General features: G+C 38.9%; 1 protein-coding gene across 3 annotated transcripts; it reads left to right on the forward strand.

Annotated features, from left to right (window-relative positions):
• Positions 1-5,094: 5,094 nt before the first annotated feature.
• Positions 5,095-13,671, forward strand: LOC147856014 (Tetratricopeptide repeat (TPR)-like superfamily protein). Of its 3 annotated transcripts, XM_087329691.1 has the most exons (8): positions 5,095-5,169; positions 5,245-5,462; positions 6,235-6,470; positions 7,103-7,352; positions 8,006-8,151; positions 12,213-12,418; positions 12,523-12,647; positions 12,947-13,671. In XM_087329691.1, exons 1-8 carry the CDS (start codon positions 5,111-5,113, stop codon positions 13,519-13,521), a joined length of 1,815 nt encoding a protein of 604 aa, XP_087185817.1. In that variant the 5' UTR covers positions 5,095-5,110; the 3' UTR covers positions 13,522-13,671. The 3 variants fall into 3 exon arrangements, with proteins under 3 accessions (XP_087185817.1, XP_087185819.1, XP_087185818.1); XM_087329693.1 differs by lacking the exon at positions 5,095-5,169 and having other exon boundaries at positions 5,451-5,579; XM_087329692.1 differs by lacking the exons at positions 5,095-5,169; positions 5,245-5,462 and adding an exon at positions 5,594-6,141.
• The last annotated feature ends 5,063 nt before the right edge of the window (positions 13,672-18,734 follow it).

Consider the following 18,734-nt stretch of genomic DNA (forward strand, 5'->3'; position numbering starts at 1 on the left):
AGATCCGTCATGTAGCAGGGAAGCGTAATGTCGTTGCAAACATGCTATCACGAGCAAGATACGACGGAGAAGAAGATCAACATTCTGATGAAGAGGATGTTGGCTTGGATTTCTTTACAAGTTCCTACGCTCGGGTGCTGACTACTTTCATAGAAGAGGACTATGAAGGCGAATTCGTGGAGATTGGGGAATACTTGAGTTCTCTCCAAAAAGATGAATCATAGTCGACAAAAGACTTCCACCGAATTCGGAAGAAGGCGTACAAGTATTTCCTTAAGGATGGAGCTCTTTGGAGGCATGCAAAAAAGAAGAATGGGACTCCGATGAGAGTTGTTTGCAAGCTGGAAGACCGACAAAAACTAATGTTCGAATTTCATGATAGTGTTTTTGCAAGCCATCAAGGAATATGGGCTACGCTCGCGAAGCTTAAGGAGAAATATTAGTGGTCAGGCATATACAAAGATGTAGCAGTGTATGTGGAAACATGTAAGTAATGTCAGATGTTTTCGAATGTTCACCATCGAGATGAACTTTGTCTAACTTACCCGTTGGCTATGCATTACAAGTGGATGGTGGACATCGTAATGATGCCAATGGGGTGATGGCAGATGAAGTATCTTGTGCTCACGAGAGAGGATCTTACCAATCAAGTTGAAGGGAGACCATTGAGAACTAAGGAGACATCATCAATATGTAGATTCCTTCTTGAAGATGTTATTTGCAGATATGGATGCATCGGCAAGATAGTGGTTGATAGAAGCGAGTTGGACGCTAATGAAGTTAGAGAATTCTTCTCTAGGATGGGAATCAAATTATCTCTTACCATGGCGTATAATCCGGAAGTGAATGGGAAAGTGGAACGTGGACATGGACCGATTGTGAAGGCTCTAGTGAAAGCTTGCCATGGGAAAATAGGAGAATGGCCACGTCTATTGCCATTTGCACTATGGGCTAACAGGACTACTCATAGCACGGTCACGGGATACATGCCGACAAAACTCATATTCGGAGAGAAGCCGATAATGCTAAAGGAGCAAAGTATTGTTTCATGGTTTGCATTGCCATGGCAAGATGAGATAAGTAGAGAAGATCTTCTAACATTAAGGATTCGACAGTTGGAGCAGAAGTTGGAAGATATAGAAGTGGCTAAAGCGTGGCTAAAGAATGCAAGCCTAAAGAACAAGAAAGACTTTGATAAACAACATCGACTTCGTCCGAGGAAAATCATTGAAGGAGATTGGGTGCTGGTCTACGACAATAGCCTAGACAACCAACATAGTACGGCTCAAAATTTTTCACAACGATGGTTTGGACCATATGTGGTGAAGAAAGTGGAAGATAATGCAACATATCGTTTAGCAAAATTGGATGGAACTCGACTTGCTTTGCCAATTGCAGGAAAGAGAATTAAGATCTTTAAGAGAAGAGAGGCTCCAAATCTTGAAATCGAAGCTCTAAACGATGTAGCCTCGAGCATCGAGGTTGAAAAAGAGTAATCAAAAGAGGAACCTCACCACAATTGGTGCATACCGGTGGATGTGCTGGTTTGGTGGGGGTGAATGTCGTGTGGTTTTTTACACATGATATGAAAAAAAATAGTAAACTAATTATTTAAGTTTATCTTGATGGTTTGATATAGGAAGATGGAGGTATTCAAGAGCTTCCGAATGCATTTTATTACACATGAAACGGACAACTAAATATCAAGTTATGTGAGTATAAAGCTTGAGAAGATTGGGAAACAAAACTATGAGATATCCCACATATAGGACAATATCGGATCCCACATTATATATGGAGAGCCAGAACCTATTCATTGTATCAATGTGTGGAGCCAGAATTTTCAAGGTGATTTGGCTAGACTGTGTGGATGAATGACTTGAATGGTTTTGGGTCGTGGCTAGATCGACCATGGTGCACGGGCGCGTGCATGGTTTGGAAGGACACGGTCTCGGATGTTTGTGACGCACGGCTTGGTGTGGCTCAATTGCAGGTTGGTCACGACGCACGGGTCGGGACATAAGTACGAATCATGCACGGGTTGAACTATGAAGCCATTTGTCTGAAGAGAATATTGAAGGATCTAGGCATTCCCATCAAGGATCCGATTCCCCTTTCCTACGACAACATGAGCAGTATTCATCTGGCTCGGAACCCGATGTTCCACGTGCACGCGAAGCATATAGAAGTGCACTATCACTTCATCCGAGAACGCGTTCAAGCTAGAGATGTTGACCTTCAACCCGTGCATGATTCGTACTTACATCCCGACCGATCTGACCCATGCGTCGTGACCAACCTGCGATTGAGCCACACCAAGCTGTGAAGCATATAGAAGTGCACTATCACTTCATCTGAGAACGCCTTCAGGCTAGAGATGTTGACCTTCAACACATTAGTACGAATCTTCAAACAACCGACATCTTCAACAAAGCCCTAGGAGAGACAATCTTCGACAATTCATGTCAGACCTTGGACTAACGATCCCTGACTTGCAAAGCTTGAGGGGGAGTAAAAGAGAGAACCGGATACTAGTCAAAGCAGACATGAACCGAAAGAAGCCGACCAAAGTTGAGCTCCAAGGGGCGTGTTGAGGAACCAGATACCGTCCGAACCGAATACCAACCGAAGTGGTCAACTGAAAGAAGCCGACCAAAGGTGAGCTCGAGGGGGCGTGTTGAGAATCAAGTTCAACCTAGTCTAGTGTGTGAACACACCTTTTGAGAATCTATGAGCACCCAAAGGTCAAAAGTCACTACTACTTTCTACACATTAACTATGTGTCATAGAATCATATTCTATGACATATAACTAATGAGTTCTATATTCCCCATAAACTAATGATTCTCCACATTCCCCAAGGTTCTAGAGAGAGAGTGGGCGTTTTAGTGAGAGAGTGTAGAGAGAGGGCGACCTTATATAAAGCACCCTCCTACTTTGTAATGTGTTGGTTAATCTCCTTTGTAATATACATATTGTTGTAGTTGTTCTCCACTTCCTAATACATACATCCATCTTAAGTATTTCTATTTTCCTATCTATCTTGTGTCTCTCCTCTCTCCTCTTTCACACACACATAACATACATCTCTAATTTATTCTGTTGCATAGAATTGCACTCGATTCTTTACACTCCTCAAGTGAATTCTTTGAACAAATATAAATTTTACATGTTATGGAACACAAATCTTTAAGGTCCTAAATGGGTGTGTATAAATATGATTGGAATGACACAACTTTGCTTTAAGCTTGATTGGGAGACTTATGCATGTCATTATTTTAATCATGATCAACTGAGGAAATTTCTAATTGAATGCCAATATAAGGTCATTACACAATCATATTGGAGGAGAGGGAAATGAAGCAAAAGAGTGTCATATTGTACATTTAGTTGTCATATATGGTCATGGGTGAAGTTACATCTAGTGGGATGGATAAGGAAGCTAAGAAATCGCATATTAATGTACATGTAAAAGTTGGAGTCAATAAAGAATGGGGAAGAAGTGAAAAACCCCCATGGAGGAAAATTCTCCCCATGAAGAAACCTCTCGTTCTAATCTCTCTACACTCACAAAGTTTCTCAAGCTCTCTTCTGTTGGGAATTTGTCCCTCTAGTGGGAGGAAGATCCAACTGTTTGGAAAGGCCGACAGTCGAAAAACAGGAGCCGAGTTGATGAGGGACAGTCGAGGCCGAAACCAGAATCATGTATATAGCCAACTCGGGAGACTATATATTGTAAATAGTCTGAATGAGCGCCCCATGAGGGCTAGGTATGTAAATAGCCAGAAACTTGCGTAAGTATATATGTAACTAGGGCAAACTTCAAGTGAACATGATGATGAATAGAAGATAATGGGTGTAGGAACAAAAGAAGTGGAAAAACACAAGAGAGCGTGAGAGAGAGAAGCGTGAGCCGTGCCATAGCTGTCTGAGTACCAATAGACGTGAAGAGCCTTGCGTGGCTGGTCCACTCGAGAGAGTGTTATAACATTCGGTATTGTATATCCACTGTACTTAGTGAAGCTCTGTTCCCGTGGTTTTCCCCGTTTTAGGGTTTCCACGTAAATCTCTATGCACCATTGTTAAACTTGTCTTTCTCGCATCCTGGTGTGATTCGTATTATCAGCATTGTTTGTTCATTGTGATTTAAATTCCTCAACAATTTCTCTACATCTTCAACCTCGTACCTTACATCAATTAGTTTTTTTACAACTCCATCCATCCAACACATGTTTCTTCATCCACACATAAACTATCATCCAATAAAAAAATAACGCAAACGTATTTCTCAAAATGACTTCCCCTTAACCTTCCCCACAACCATCGACTTTCTACTCTCCTCTTTAATGTACCTCCATTAGTGCCTACACCTCTTGGATGGTTTACACCGTCACATTTCTCTCCTTCTATATAATTCTCACACTAATTCGACCTATGACAAAAACCAATAACGAACCTATTGGGAAATGACGACCCAATATTTGAAGATAGTATAAATACCCTTTTGTCGTTAGTGGAATTAAATATGCCAATCTCTGGTTTAGACAAAAACCCACTAAATACTTATTCAAACTATTTGATTTAGCATGGCAGAATTATGAGTAAACTATAATAGATGTGTAAAGGAAAGGAGAGCCGATGTATTTGTTATGTTAGTGGAGGGAGAGGCTATAAACCCTTGTCCATACACTCGCAACCTTCTAGATATATACAGAGAGGGCGAATGAAACTATTAGTGACAAGGGCATGCGAAGTTGTCCACATCGACGAGTGATAAGCGTTTAACAACTAAAATCTTCGATGACGGACGAAAGTTGTCCGCATCCACAACACGTAACGAGCGAGCATATGGTGTTGGTGAAAGAGTAGGACTTGAGAGAGAGAGAGAGAGAGAGAGAGAGGCCACGATTCGATTCGCTTTGATCTTAGGACCTCTTAAGTCTACACCATGTGATTGTGCACAAGCTTTGGAGAGTCGGACTTGAACCCGCGACCTTTGTTTGCCTTGCATCACAATTATGCAGTGGGATGAGATAGAGATATTTTTTTTCTGTTGTTCCATGTCATTCATTAGGAGGCAGGGAAGGAGGAGGAGGAGGAGGAGGAGGATATGCAGTCCCTTCCACTGAAACCAGTCATAACCTCGAATCAGGGTGCAAGAGACGAATGGTGAGAGATAGAGTTACAGATGGATTAATGTTATTTGTTTGCTTCGAATTCAAGTTTTCTTTTTCTGGTTTTTAGTTTTGTGACAGCTCGGAGGAATCAACCGCATGTTCTTATCTCATTCGAAGAGATATTTTATGGCAGAAGTAGAAGAAAAGGAAGTGGAATCATCAGCTCATGTCTCGTCAACATGGATATGGAGAATCCAACGGGAAAAAAAGATGAGACAGAGCCTCTTTTAAAAATAAAGAAATTCAAACATTACCCCATTCGGAAAAGGACATCAAGGAAGAGAGGTCAGAGAGAAGAGGAACCCTGACACATGCTTTAGATAGATTGAGTTTGTTATCTTCGGAGGTCAAACACTTACAGATGTAGCCAATGTGGTTAGGTTGCCTCACAGAGGCCAGAAGGTCATGGGTTCATCTCCTACATTCTGCAATGTCATCTAGTAAATTAATGAAATTTTGAACCCAGATATGGAACAAAAAGAGCCCATTCTTTCACGTTCAAATGAAATATGTCAGGGAAAAAGATTGTTAAAAGATTGAATGATAGGCTGATGAATCTCATACCTTCAACAATTTCATGTCCATGCCTAATAGGGGCAAGGCGTCCTATGACACTGATCGCACACACTTACACTCATTCAAAATAGAAAATGGGGCTGACTGAATATTGAGCTGAAAAAGAGAATGTGTGACGTATGCTGTCCAATGTACTAGAAACAGAAGGGCATGTGACTTTGGAATGCCTCACACTTGGGATCATTAGAGATCGTTTTCAGGAATTCCTGCAAGGTTGTACTAACTTTCAAGAACTCCAAACGAGGATGGGACCATCCCCAGCACTAGGCATACTTTTTTCTCCTATACTAGACCAGAAAGCCAAATTGAGTGAAGACCAAAACAATGAGATTTGGGCACAGGGAGAGAGAGGGATGCTTCTATGAGAACAATGAAAGAAATGATATGAGTATGACTTAGTACACTTCTTAGATGTGTGTAGTTAGATGTTCATGAGAGTTAACCGAAGAGAGAAATTGAGAGAGAATATATCTAATTATAGGTGGTGCAAGGAAAGGTAAAGGTTGGATTCAGGGCAGTGATCTTGTGGACAATAGTGTGCCGCTGGTTTTAAGTCCAAGAGCATTCGCCCTTCTAAGGTTGGTAAGACGAGAATCTGATGCAGATGCAATTTGGAGCATATTGGACATGAGTGCTCCTAGTCATGATACATGGGATGACATTATAAATGTAATTGTGCAACTAAAACGTGATCATGATTGGGGAAGATCAATAATGGTAATTTGATTCCTTAAATTTACTTTTGTGGTTAATATGCTTGTGTTATTATGTGATGCATTGATGTTCCAGGTACAATCTTGAGACATTCAGATACAATGTTTGAAATGAGTGCTAAATAGCACAAATACTTGATTTTATTAATGAAATAAGATTTGAATACACAAATGAAAGAAGTAGAATCTTGTGACCTCCAATTTTTAGTATTAAGCAAATCACGAGGCATATATAAAGTACTTCTGTGAAATATCCTCAACAGCTCAAAATAACAAAGATTTATAAAGCTCGAATGCACATGACATATAGTTGAATATAAAGTAGTCCAAGTAATGCCCAAAAATCATAAACATGGTACATAACACAGAGGCTAGAGTGTGGAGATACAAACATATTGATTCCTTCAATGAGACACTCATATAAGCACTTTGTTTATGTTTGTGTGTAGGAGGGGAGGGGGGGATAACAGCAAATGAATTAGTAACTTATTCAACATGTATGCTGCATTTAAGACAACCCATTCCTAGAAAGAAAGCTCACTAGCTTCAACTTGTAGGTGTATTTTTGGCCTTAGTTTCTATTACATATAATTGGTTATTAACCATTTGTTTACAACTGATTTACATTGAATACAGATGTGTGAGTGGATACTTAAAAGCACCAAATTTCACCCCGATATTTTGTGCTTTAATATTCTTATGGACGCATATGGAAGGAGCAATCAATTCCTCGAGACAGAGAGAATTTTCCAACTTATGCGAAACTGTAGATGTCTTCCTAATGAAGATACTTTCAATGTGCTTATACGCGCATATGGTAATGCTGGATTGACGCATAAAGCAGAGAGCGTTTTCTTTCTAATGCAAAGGCTTGGCTATGAACCTGGTAACTTATGCATCATGCTATTCTTGTAATTAGGCTGTTTGGCTTGGAGCATATGCTACCTCCTTTTACATTTTTATTATTGCTTGCATTCTAATTTTAAAGCTAAATTGTGTTTTCTTCTAAATCCTGGTATCATATGATACAGGAAAAAATTTCTGTTGACTGAAAAACGATTTAAAAATTTCACTGTTAAAATGTTTGTGATGATTTCATGCATACATTTGAGACTCAATGATCACATAAAAACATGAGCTGTGCAAAAATTTCTGTGGATGTGTAAGTTTATTATAACTGTCATTCATAGGACCTCATGCATTGTATATAGTATCATCACTTATTTTATATGGGAATTAAAATTAGTGGAGAAGTATGTTATTTAAGGGATGAGAATGGGGGCTTGTGTACTTAATTGGCGCTATAGGTGAAATTTGAAAAAGGGATTTATAGCTCAATTTTGATTAGAATTTACAGAAAAGTATCATGAAGTTCTCATTCATCCCTTGATAATGGCTGAGATGCTGTGCTATAAGCATGAACTTTGTATGGATTCAAGTCATTCCAAAAAACCTTCTCAATTACATAATGAACATCCCTAAAAGTAACCTAGCTTTACAGTATCATGCTCATTGATGGACATATTTTGTGATTTATAGGAATAGCAACCTTCAATACACTCCTAGAATTTTTGGGGAGGGCTGGAGAAGTTGCAAAGGCAGAGCAATTCTTCCAACGTATAGCTAAATCAAAGTTACGACCAACTGCAAATACCTTTACACAAATGATCAACATCTATGGAAAGGTATAGTGATCCAATAATTTTTTATGTGATCGTGTTTGGTATACCTACGTGGCTTAGATTCTGTTGTGTCAACCTTAACCACCTATTTTTGGAGCATGCGTCGAAAACCTGGTGCAGTTTTATGATTAGGAAGCACATTCACAAAGACATCATATACTGTCGTTTTACTACATTTATTGAAGATATAAGGACAGCTAAAGTTCTTGTAATTGTTTGATGAATTATTAAATATATATGCCTAAACTATCATATTAAACTTGTAGGATTTTTTTCGTTCGATTTGGGCAATTGAGTTAAGCATGATTGGTGGTGTTTTTGTGCATAATTCAGTGATGCTTGTAACTACGGAACATGTACGAGTATTTGTCACGACCTAGTTGTGAGCTTTACCTTCGAAGAAGAGATGTGTCATGAAGAAGAAGACGATGGTGATGATTATTAATGAAATGCATGGTGTGATGTGTGATAAGGCTTGTCCTCTCAACCATGACATGCCCTTATAGTAGCCCCTATGTCTAAGGGTTACTATGCGTGTCCACCCCTTTTCCCTCACAACGTAAGGTTATGTGTCAACACCCACCCGAGAACATCTTAGAATGGCCTGATGATATTTTTGGTCATAGCTTAGCATCCCCCTTGAAGGATCTGCCATTGTTTTCAATGGACAAGTTTGGAAATGCCTTTCGAAGTTTACTCCCAAATTCCCAAGTAGCACAAGCAGCCTCCCGTAAGGAGAACCTAGGCCCTGTAAATGTTACTCCTAGGTATGTGTATGAGCGTGTGTATTCCACCTTTTCCTCTCCCATGAAGAATTCCAGTTCTGATCTTATTACGCATGCTTGAATGGTGTTAAACACCATCACTTTAATTTTATTCATGTTTATTGACAAACCTTTGTCCGTACAAAATAGTTTAAAGATATTTAATGTCGTTTTAGTCCCTCAGGAGAGTCAGAAATCAGCACAATATATGGTAATATTTTATAGATATACCTGCTAGGCATGCTTCTGAACCCCTGAATCTCTCTATGTACTGTGACACCTCATCTATATAGAGACCAAAGAGAGGGTGATAATGGGCATCCTTGCTTCACTCCGATTGTGCTAGCCACCGCCTCTGACAAACCTTTGTCCGTACAAAATAGTTTAAAGATATTTAGATGTCTTTGTAGTCCCTCAGGAGAGTCAGAAATCAGCACAATATCATTGGCATATGGTAATATTTTATAGATATACCTGCTAGGCATGCTTCTGAACCCCTGAATCTCTCTATGTACTGTGATACCTCATCTATATAGAAACCAAAGAGAGTGGGTGATAATGGGCATCCTTGCTTCACCCCGATTGTGCTAGCCACCGCCTCTGACAAACCCTTGGAAGATCCCACGTTTCTTGACACGGATTCATAGAGTGCATAGATTCCCCATTGCATATCTGTAGGAACACCAAGGGCTTCTAGCCATTGCATAAGCTGAACACATGGCAGTGTCAAAGGCTTTTCAGAAATCCACAAAGCAGCAATAAATCCTCTTATTATGGGCTCTGCCCTCCTCGATAAGGGCTCGGAGGGTCAATATGTGATCCAAAGTTGTGAACCCCTTCTGAAAGCCTGCCTGTCCAGCTGAACGGCAGCCATTCTGCTCTGCCCATGTACTCAATTCTGATTCTAGAATTGAGCCATATAGTTTAGCCAAGTAATGGCCAATCATGATTGTCCTATAGTTCTTTGGTGTCATGGGGCACTCTTGAGAATTGGCACAATGCTATGCTGAGTCCATCTAGTAGGGAAGCCTTCACACATGGCTCTATTAAAGATGTGTGCTAGCAATGGGAGCAAGGTGTCAAGGGCATAGATAAAGTGCTCACCAACCAATCCATCATGATCTGAGCCTCCCTAATTTTAACCGATCAATGGCATTTCTTACATTTTGTGTAGTTAAAAAGGTGGATTCATGTGGGTGCGAGCCATGTGGGTGGGGAAGAGGAGGTTGCCCCGGGATATCATATAGGACCTTTGCATATTCATGCCACACTTGAGATGAGGTCACTTGTGTGGTGGGTTGCCTCTCATTAAACATTTTCCATGCTCTTTTACTTTCCTGTCTTAGAAACAAGCGATACAAATGATCTTCAAATTTAGCTAAATACAATCTCTTCTTCTTCTTTATGAGGCGTTGGAAGGTTGCTCTCCCTTGTGTGTGTGTAAATGCCCCGAGTTACTTCACACTGCAAGCATCTCCTTGTATCACGACATTCCTCATCATACCAACTATTTTGTATTACTCTACCAAGTTTGGGGGGATTTGAGGAAAGGCATTTGTGGTTGCTTTATGCAAGGATTTTGACAATCCTTGGGTAACTTCATCAAGGGGTGTGAAAGGATCCAAATCTAACATGCAGTGTATACTCCACAACTATTCACATCAATTGTCTCGTGAGTAAATCGGTACTTAGCCAGCCCACTCTCCTTAGCATATACATCCCCTGTGCATTCATCCTTTACCTTGAAGCGTAGATAGGCATGATCTGCTGCCAAGCCAATAGGTCTACCAGATATAGTGAACTCTTTTATGTCAGGTATACGAGAGAGAAATAAAGGGGTCACATCCCGACTGTCTGAAAAACTGAGAGAAAAAGAAAAAAAAGTAAAAAGTAAACAAATAATCAATAACCCGTTTAGGTTTCAGTTTGGTTCGGCTTAACCAGTTCATAGTTTGGTTCAAGTTTGAACTCCCCCACGCCAGTTAAGCCTTGACCTGTTTGGCTTGGACAATGCCAAACTGGTTAAGCGGAAACCGAACCATTGCAGATTCCTTGTGAAGATATATAATGAGCATTCAAGTCCGGTTATAGTTTCAAGCTAGTTAAAATACACTTTTTCCTTTATTGTGCTCATGTGCCATTTTCTTGTCATCATAATATGACTGCATTCAAGTCCGAATATGGTTTCAAGCTAGTTAAAATGCACATTTTCCTTAACTGTGCTCATATGTCATTTTCTTGTCATCATACTGTGACTGTTTGAATCGAATTTGCAAAATTGATCTTGCAACATCTGTATCTTTTGATATCTATGATGAAGAGAGATGGTATCATGTCAAAAACCATTACATTAATGTTGCAAATGAGCATTATTAAGAACCAACATTTTGCAACTACACAAGATTTCTCATTCACATTTATGGCGAAAATAAAACCCATATCCATTTCTTCAAATTTTGAGTGTTTGTCCATGTTCTTTGCACGCCAGATGGATCTTCCAAAATGGCATTATAGTCCTCAGTGGTTTTTTGTATATCATACCATTCAAAGACTTCTTTTTGTATGGTTTCATCTATAGTAATGCAGTTTTGTCATTAGAAAAACAGAAAAAGAAGTCTGGCCCAACTGTAATCTGCAATATAATGTAAAAGCAAGAGATTATTCAGTGAGATCTCCGCCTCTACATACAGTCTCATATTTAATATGCTTGTTCTAAAAATGAGAATTTTTTCCTTCATTTTTTATCCTCCCAAAGCAGGGGAAAGCTAAGTTTAAGCATGAAACATGAATGGCGAGGAAGGTGTAAACAAACCTTCATAACAGAGAGCTGCATGAGAGAAAAGAGGACCAGCTTTTGCCATAAACATGCTCATTATCTTCAATTGCACATGCACAGAGTGGAATATCTTAGGTACAATTGAATGTGGTTCAATTAATTAATAATGAGTGTATAGTCTTGTAGGGAATGGATGACACCTAGTAAGCTGAGATGTTTAAAAGTTTCTTACTTATTAAACTCAATATCACATCGAAAGAGGTGATGAAGCTTCTATAAAATTCCTATTACATTAAAGTTTTGATGCATTTAAATGAAATTTGTTTCCTTATTGAAGTGAAGTGTATCACTTCCTTTCATATTCAGAAGATGAATTGGATCAAGATTAATGTGATTTAGGAATCACTCATCTCCAATAGAGATGCTTTGGAGTATAAACATGATCCAGGAAATCATAACATTTTGATCTTGTAGATAAGAACATTTTCCAAGGTTTTTGCTTATTCAAATCTTGTATAATACAGGCTGGAAATTATAGAATGGCAGAAAGAGTCTTCTTTAAAATGGATGCTGCAAGATGTTCCCCAAATATATGTACATACACAGCTCTAATGCAAGCCTATGCAAAAGCAGGGATTTGTATTAAAGTAGAGGAGGTATTTGAAGCATTGCAAGTATCCGGATTTGACCCAGATGTGTATGCTTACAATGCCCTTTTAGAAGCATACAGGTATTGTCTCTTTTAGTGCTAGATTTCTATCGTTTAATACAATGCAGTGGTAAATTTCCAATTTTTTTATACAATTGTGCTAAAATCCTTTTTTTGGTTTTTAGTCAAGCCAGATTACCCTTGGCGGCCCTCGAAGTGTTTCATACAATGCATCATATGAATTGTGACCCAGATAGAGCCTCTTTTGACATATTGATAGATGCATTTGGAAAGGCTGGATTTGTTGAAGGTATGTTTTTTTAGTGATTGAGATAGATAAATACGGATGAAAGTTAAACAAATCAAACGTAAATATCTTCTTTACTTTTTTCATGTGCTTTTAGTAATATGATAATAGTGCAAAACAATAAATAATATATGCCTAAAATTTGAAACATTACAGGAAAAACCCTCCCTGTAGTAGGGAAGTTTGTAATTTTTGAAAATTTATAACCATTCTGGTAAGTTTTGAAAACAAGGGTATTTTAGTGTGATGAAATTTAGAGGACATCAACTCACTGTTTTGATCCAAATTTCAACTTTTTTCAGATGCAAAAGTATGGTTTTATAAGATGAAGCATGCGGGCTTTGTGCCAAGTATAAAATCCCATATGCTTTTATTGGCAGCATTTGGTCAATCTGGAAATGTAAAGGAGGCTGAAAATCTTATCCTTCAGATGGAGACACATGGATTATATCCAGACATCTTTATCCTGAATGGCTTGCTTAATGCTTATGGCCATTCTGGAAACTATACCCAAATGGAAGAACTATACCGAAGCATGGAAGAAGGTTTTTGTCAAGTGGATATGGCTACGTATAACATCATTATTAATAGCTATTCAAAGGGAGGTTACTTGAATAAAGTAGAGAGTTATTTCTTGAGAATGGTAGATAGAGGTTTGAAACCTAATGTTTGGACATGGACATCACGTATAGGGGCATTTGCCCGGAAACGACAATATCAGAAGTGTATAGGTCTTTATAAAGAGATGCTGGAAAGTGGAGTTATTCCTGATGCTGTGGTAGATCAGGTCTTACTTTCCTCCTTTTCAGACCTCGAGGATGTCGAGGAGGCCATAAAGGAGCTTGACAACCTTTGTATGGATGGATATGTACCTTAATCTTTAGAGATAAGAGGTGGAAAATTAATGCTAACAAAGAGTGACATACATTCACTCTAACGAATCCTCACGTTGCATATGCCTTGTACCATATATATATTTCTTTATGGATCCTCACATGTATTAATATTCTTAATTTGTATATTCTTTTGTGGTGTTTTCTTTGCTTTGATTTTGCATAGGAACTATATGTATATCTCAGCATATATGTTTTTAAAGATCAAACTAGGAAGGGCAAATGAATTACTTGTTCACCAGTTATGCATGAACTAAAATATGAAGAAAAGGGAAAAGTACCAGGATACCCTTGGAAGTTTGTCTATTTACTAGAATGCCCTTGGAAGTTTCAAATTTATCAAACTACCCCTATGTCCAAAAATATATACTTTATAAAGTATTTACAAGCCCTATTTATCAAAATACCCTTAAACCTAAACTTATTTACCATAATGTTATTATATACCTATTTTGACCAATTTATACCCCTTTTATTTTTCAAAATATATCATAAATCAAACTAAATTATTAAAATTATATTATATATCAAAAATTTCACTTGAAATGTCGCCTTAAAATCTAATTCTTTGAATTTGCGCCTAGTTATAGTGGCTTAATCTTGTAAAACCAAAATTTGTGATTGAAGTGACCAAAATGTAATCTTAAAACCAAAACATTTGATCGCACACCAAATTTTACCATTGGGATGCCATTTTGAAGCCAAATTCCATGACTTTGCGGATTCACAAACAATTTACGGCCAAAATGTTAAACCAAATCTCACGAAAAACTCCGCTACTAAAATGTCATTTTAAACGAAATCTCATAACACTTTGTTATTAAAATGCCATCTTAAACCAAATTTCATGATTTTACACTAAATTTTGTTAGCAAAATGCAATCACAACTAAATCTCCTCAATCTCATCAAATTAAAAAATACTTGCAAACCAAAATTAATTATCGAAATGTAATAATTACATGTTAATTTTGATCCTTTTACAAAATGTGTAATTCCAAAAATATCCACAAAATCAAATATATCTATGGACTCAACAAAATATCTAATAATGCACAATCGTCACTAAATTGGGGCCCTACAACTGCGAGCATTGTGTCCTTTCCCATGACACCTTCCACAACGATGTTCTTTCTTCTTTGTGCCTTCTTCTATTGTGTGTATATATACGTTTGGTTTTTGGACGTCCAGGAGGTCTTCGTGTGGTTGGTGGTAACATGCCTCCAACAATATTATCATGCATAACAACAAGAAGAAATATTGGCTCCTTGTAAGTATCACAATATGATTGCAACAAATATGCCTTGTGTGCAAAAGATTGAACTCTTTCTTTTCGAAACAAAATAGTAACAACTACATGTGCACAAGGTAACCCCATATCTTGCCATTGTCCACAAGTACATATCTTCTTATCCACATAAACAATCCTAACATGTTTCAGAGTATGGATCTCAAAAACATCATTAGTAGATGGCAAAATACGGTATAGTCTTCCACATTGTATGGATTCTCCAATGAATTTCTTTGCATATCCAACCAATGCATCATGTGTTATCTCTCCATTAACCAATCCAATACGTGCTTTAGAAGTTTCTCCATTAACCCTCCTTTCATAAAACCATGACATTATCTTCTGACGTATCAATTCCATTATCCCTAGAGTAGGCATAACTCTAGCCTCTAACAACCATGCATTTAGGAACTCGACAATGTTAGATGTCAAGTGTCCAAACCTTTTCCTTGAAAACTTACATGTAGCCCAATGTGGGGCCGGTGGTACTCATTAGCCATTCAGCTGCATTACTATTGAAAGTGTGTATTTCTCCAATGATAACATCAAAGTCTTGAGTATTAGTTGTATTTGCATCTTTCCACAACATACCCAATAGTTGAGTGCTTTTAAAAGCTTTTCTGAAATTGTCTAATAGATGGCGCATGCAATATCCATGTGATGTATCATTGCCAAACACCAACATGACACCATCCACTAAATCCTTTTGTCTATTTGAAATAAACATTAGTGGATCTGCGTGTCGAAGAACATCCTTCAAACTTTGAAGAAATCAACACCAATTATCATCATTCTTTGCTATTACTACACCAAATGCAATCGGAAACAAAGCACCTTGTGCATCGATGGTAGTAGTTGTGAGAAGGATTCCTAGATATTTTCCTTTCAAATGAGTTCCATCTAGACCAATTATTGGTCTACAATGCATGAAACCATTTATGCTTGCATTGTAAGCAATGAATATGCGAAGAAAGCGACCTTCAATTGTTTCTTGAACATGTACCACAGTACCAGGATTAGCTTCTAAAATGTTTTGACAATAATTTCAAAGATTTTGATCTGCAAATACATGATCCCCATGGATTTGAGCATGTGCACTTTCTTTTGCTTTCCACGCTACCCTGTAAGAGATAGTGACACCTTTTTCACAACACACATCACCAATTAGTTCCTTTGGTGTGTATGTAAGATGATCTTTAAACTTCTCCAATGTTGTTTCAACCAACCATTTTGAGCTTACTTCTTTGTTCCCCAAGTGTTGAGTGCCACCACATTTATGTTCTTCCCTATTCTTCTTGATCTGGCATGTTGGACCTCCTTCAATACAAGATGCATGCAACCTCCATCGACATCCAAATTTTTTTCATGCAATAGTTAATCTAGCAAAAGTCATGTGAGCACAAATTTAAGATTAAGATTCAAGTGAGTGTAAAAGCATATGAGTGCAAAATTCATGTGAACCTTGTTTTATCTGACTTGATCACTCTTAGCTCAACATGAAAGCCAATTGCATCATCTCTCACAGCTTGTTGAAGCTCCTTCAAAGAGTCAAACTGCCTTCCCTCCACCAAAGCCATTCTATGAGAGACATCAACCATCAAAATGATAGAGAGACAAAGAGAAGAAGAAGAAGAAGAAGAAGAAGAAGAAGAAGAAGAAGAAGAAGAAGAAGAAATCTTTGAAGGATACAGGAAAAAGAGAAATTAGTAGGAAAAGGGGATTGAATAATAAAATAAGAAAGAGAAAACCTAATAATAGAGAAAGAACCACATATAAAGAGAGAGAGAGAGAGAGAGAGAGAGAGAGAGAAAGATATATTAACATCTTCTAAGGCCAAATTTGGCCCATGAGACAATTGGTTTACAACAAAATGAGTATTTATCTAGTCATCATAACTAAAATAAAATAAAGTAAAAATAGAACTTAAGCTAAAAGAGTTCTAGTAGTGTACAAAACATGGTATACTCGATAAAGGAAGTGACTTTACACTAAGCCTAATTTTATTTCCACCCAAGCCTCTCGAAAAGAAGTGGGAGTTCAAAGTGTTTTGGTGTGGGTGTGACCCATGGTCCCAATGTAGAGAGTGCCCTAGCCATGGCTTCTAGGAGGTATAGCTCACGTTCAATTATTTTCATTATTGCTTCTACACCACGTCGAGTTGCTTTGAAACCCGGCACCTGAGGACGTCAAGTTCTTCTTTGGTTTTTTGCCTCATCAAGGGAAAGGCCAAGTGGTGCAGGTGTGTCGACATTCATTGTCTCCCCTTGTTCCTAAAAAACTTCATTTGTTACATGTTGGTGAACATTAGCAACATTATTGTCAACATTTTGTAACGTATTCTCTCTGTGTTGTTTTAGCTCTAGAATGTATTTGCCTAATTTCTTTATATCTAGAGTATCTAATAGTTTGGAGAGGGTGGGAGATGTTGATCCTTGGCCGGACTAGCAACAACACAAGGTGTCCTCTTCTGGAACACTTCTCCAAAGGGTGGTAAGGTTAGGATGCTTCTGTAATTAACACGCGTAAGATCTTAATATTAACCACAGATGGCAAGTATACAAGACGCAAGCATTAATTAATCGATATATGCAATCTTCTATTACTTCCGTAATCATTACATCGGGTCGAATCCTTTTATAGGAATCCGGTGTCATTACAAAACAGTGCCCTATCGGCAACTGGCTACGTATTGGTTAGGATCCGAATCGGTGCAACTATACTGGATCCGTCCCTCCGAATACTAATTCTATTTATTTTTAAATATATATATATATCTCTGACTCGCCCTTTTCCCACTTATCCTTTGGCCCTTAACCGGCCAACACATGGCACGCCCGTGGGAAAGTGCGTTGCACTTCAAACCCACACAACTGCCTCACTCTTCGTCCAAAATATCCAACAGACTTTGCTCCAGAGGGTCGAGTGGTACTACGTTCCATTGCTGCTCTGCCCCTGCCGCTTTGTCCGAATCTAGTTGGAGTGGCTGCTCCGGTTCTTCAACCCTCGTTGGCTCCTGTTGTACCGGTTCTCCAACTCTGCTCTCCTCCAATGCTTCTTGCTCTGCTTCGGCATCAAGATCTCTTCTATCACTGGTATCAACCAATTGCTCTGCTACTACAGTTGCTTCTATTGTTTCCCCGACATTAGAGGTTGCTCCTCTGTTTCGGCGATTGTTTCTGCCTCCGTTTCGGCCCTCGGCTCTTCACCGGTTGCCATTAGTGGCGGCCCATCCGTGTCCTTTGTGGCCCCTTCTTCCGGCTGCTCCTCATCACTTATGGTGATGGGTGTTGTTTGTTCCACGGCTTCCTACTGCTGACGCTCCCGTTCGTACTTTTCCAATTGCAGTTGAGTGTCGAGCTGGTGGTCATCCAACCTTTCCACAAGACCCCGAACTGCTCCTAGATGCTCCTTGGCTAAGGAAAAGAAGTCATCTGACAGTTCTTCCCTTATGGTGACGATGATCTCTTCATCCATCTTGTAGAATTTTTCACCGGCCTTCCTCCGGTTCTCAACATCTGCCTGGAATGTCTGTAGTTCCACCGCTTGCTGTGACCACTCCTTCCACACTTTCTCCGAACACTCCTTGATGCTTGTCTGGGGCCGGTCCCTCCATGCCGAATTATGTGCCGGATTCTATCCACACCGACCTTGGCGCATTCTTTGACCTCCTGTTTCTCACTTTTCAGCCTTGCTATGATTTCAACAGTAGCGGCGGCTTGGCTTTCATACCCAATCACTTGGTGCTGATACGTCGTTTGGAGGTTGTTTAACACTAGCTTTGTCCGTTCCGCCTCCTCAAACCGTTGCTTATTGAGCTCCACCTTTTCCTTTTCCGCTTCCATTTTCTTCTCAAGTTCGTCCATTTTTTGTGCCAGGTTCATCTGTGCCTCCTTCAACAACTCCTTCA

Source organism: Azolla caroliniana, unplaced genomic scaffold (genome assembly GCF_043228905.1).
Source record: "Azolla caroliniana isolate FFs.n. ecotype wild unplaced genomic scaffold, voAzoCaro1.0.p SCAF_13, whole genome shotgun sequence".
In the NCBI taxonomy this organism is placed as follows: Eukaryota; Viridiplantae; Streptophyta; class Polypodiopsida; order Salviniales; family Salviniaceae; genus Azolla; species Azolla caroliniana.

Excerpts from the sequence above, each read along its gene's own strand:
- LOC147856014 (XM_087329691.1), top strand. The coding sequence starts at position 5,111 with ATGCAGTCCCTTCCACTGAAACCAGTCATAACCTCGAATCAGGGTGCA. Across the intron at positions 7,353-8,005 it reads AAGGCTTGGCTATGAACCTG|GAATAGCAACCTTCAATACA; the intron begins GTAACTTATGCA and ends TGTGATTTATAG. Across the intron at positions 12,419-12,522 it reads GCCCTTTTAGAAGCATACAG|TCAAGCCAGATTACCCTTGG; the intron begins GTATTGTCTCTT and ends TTTGGTTTTTAG.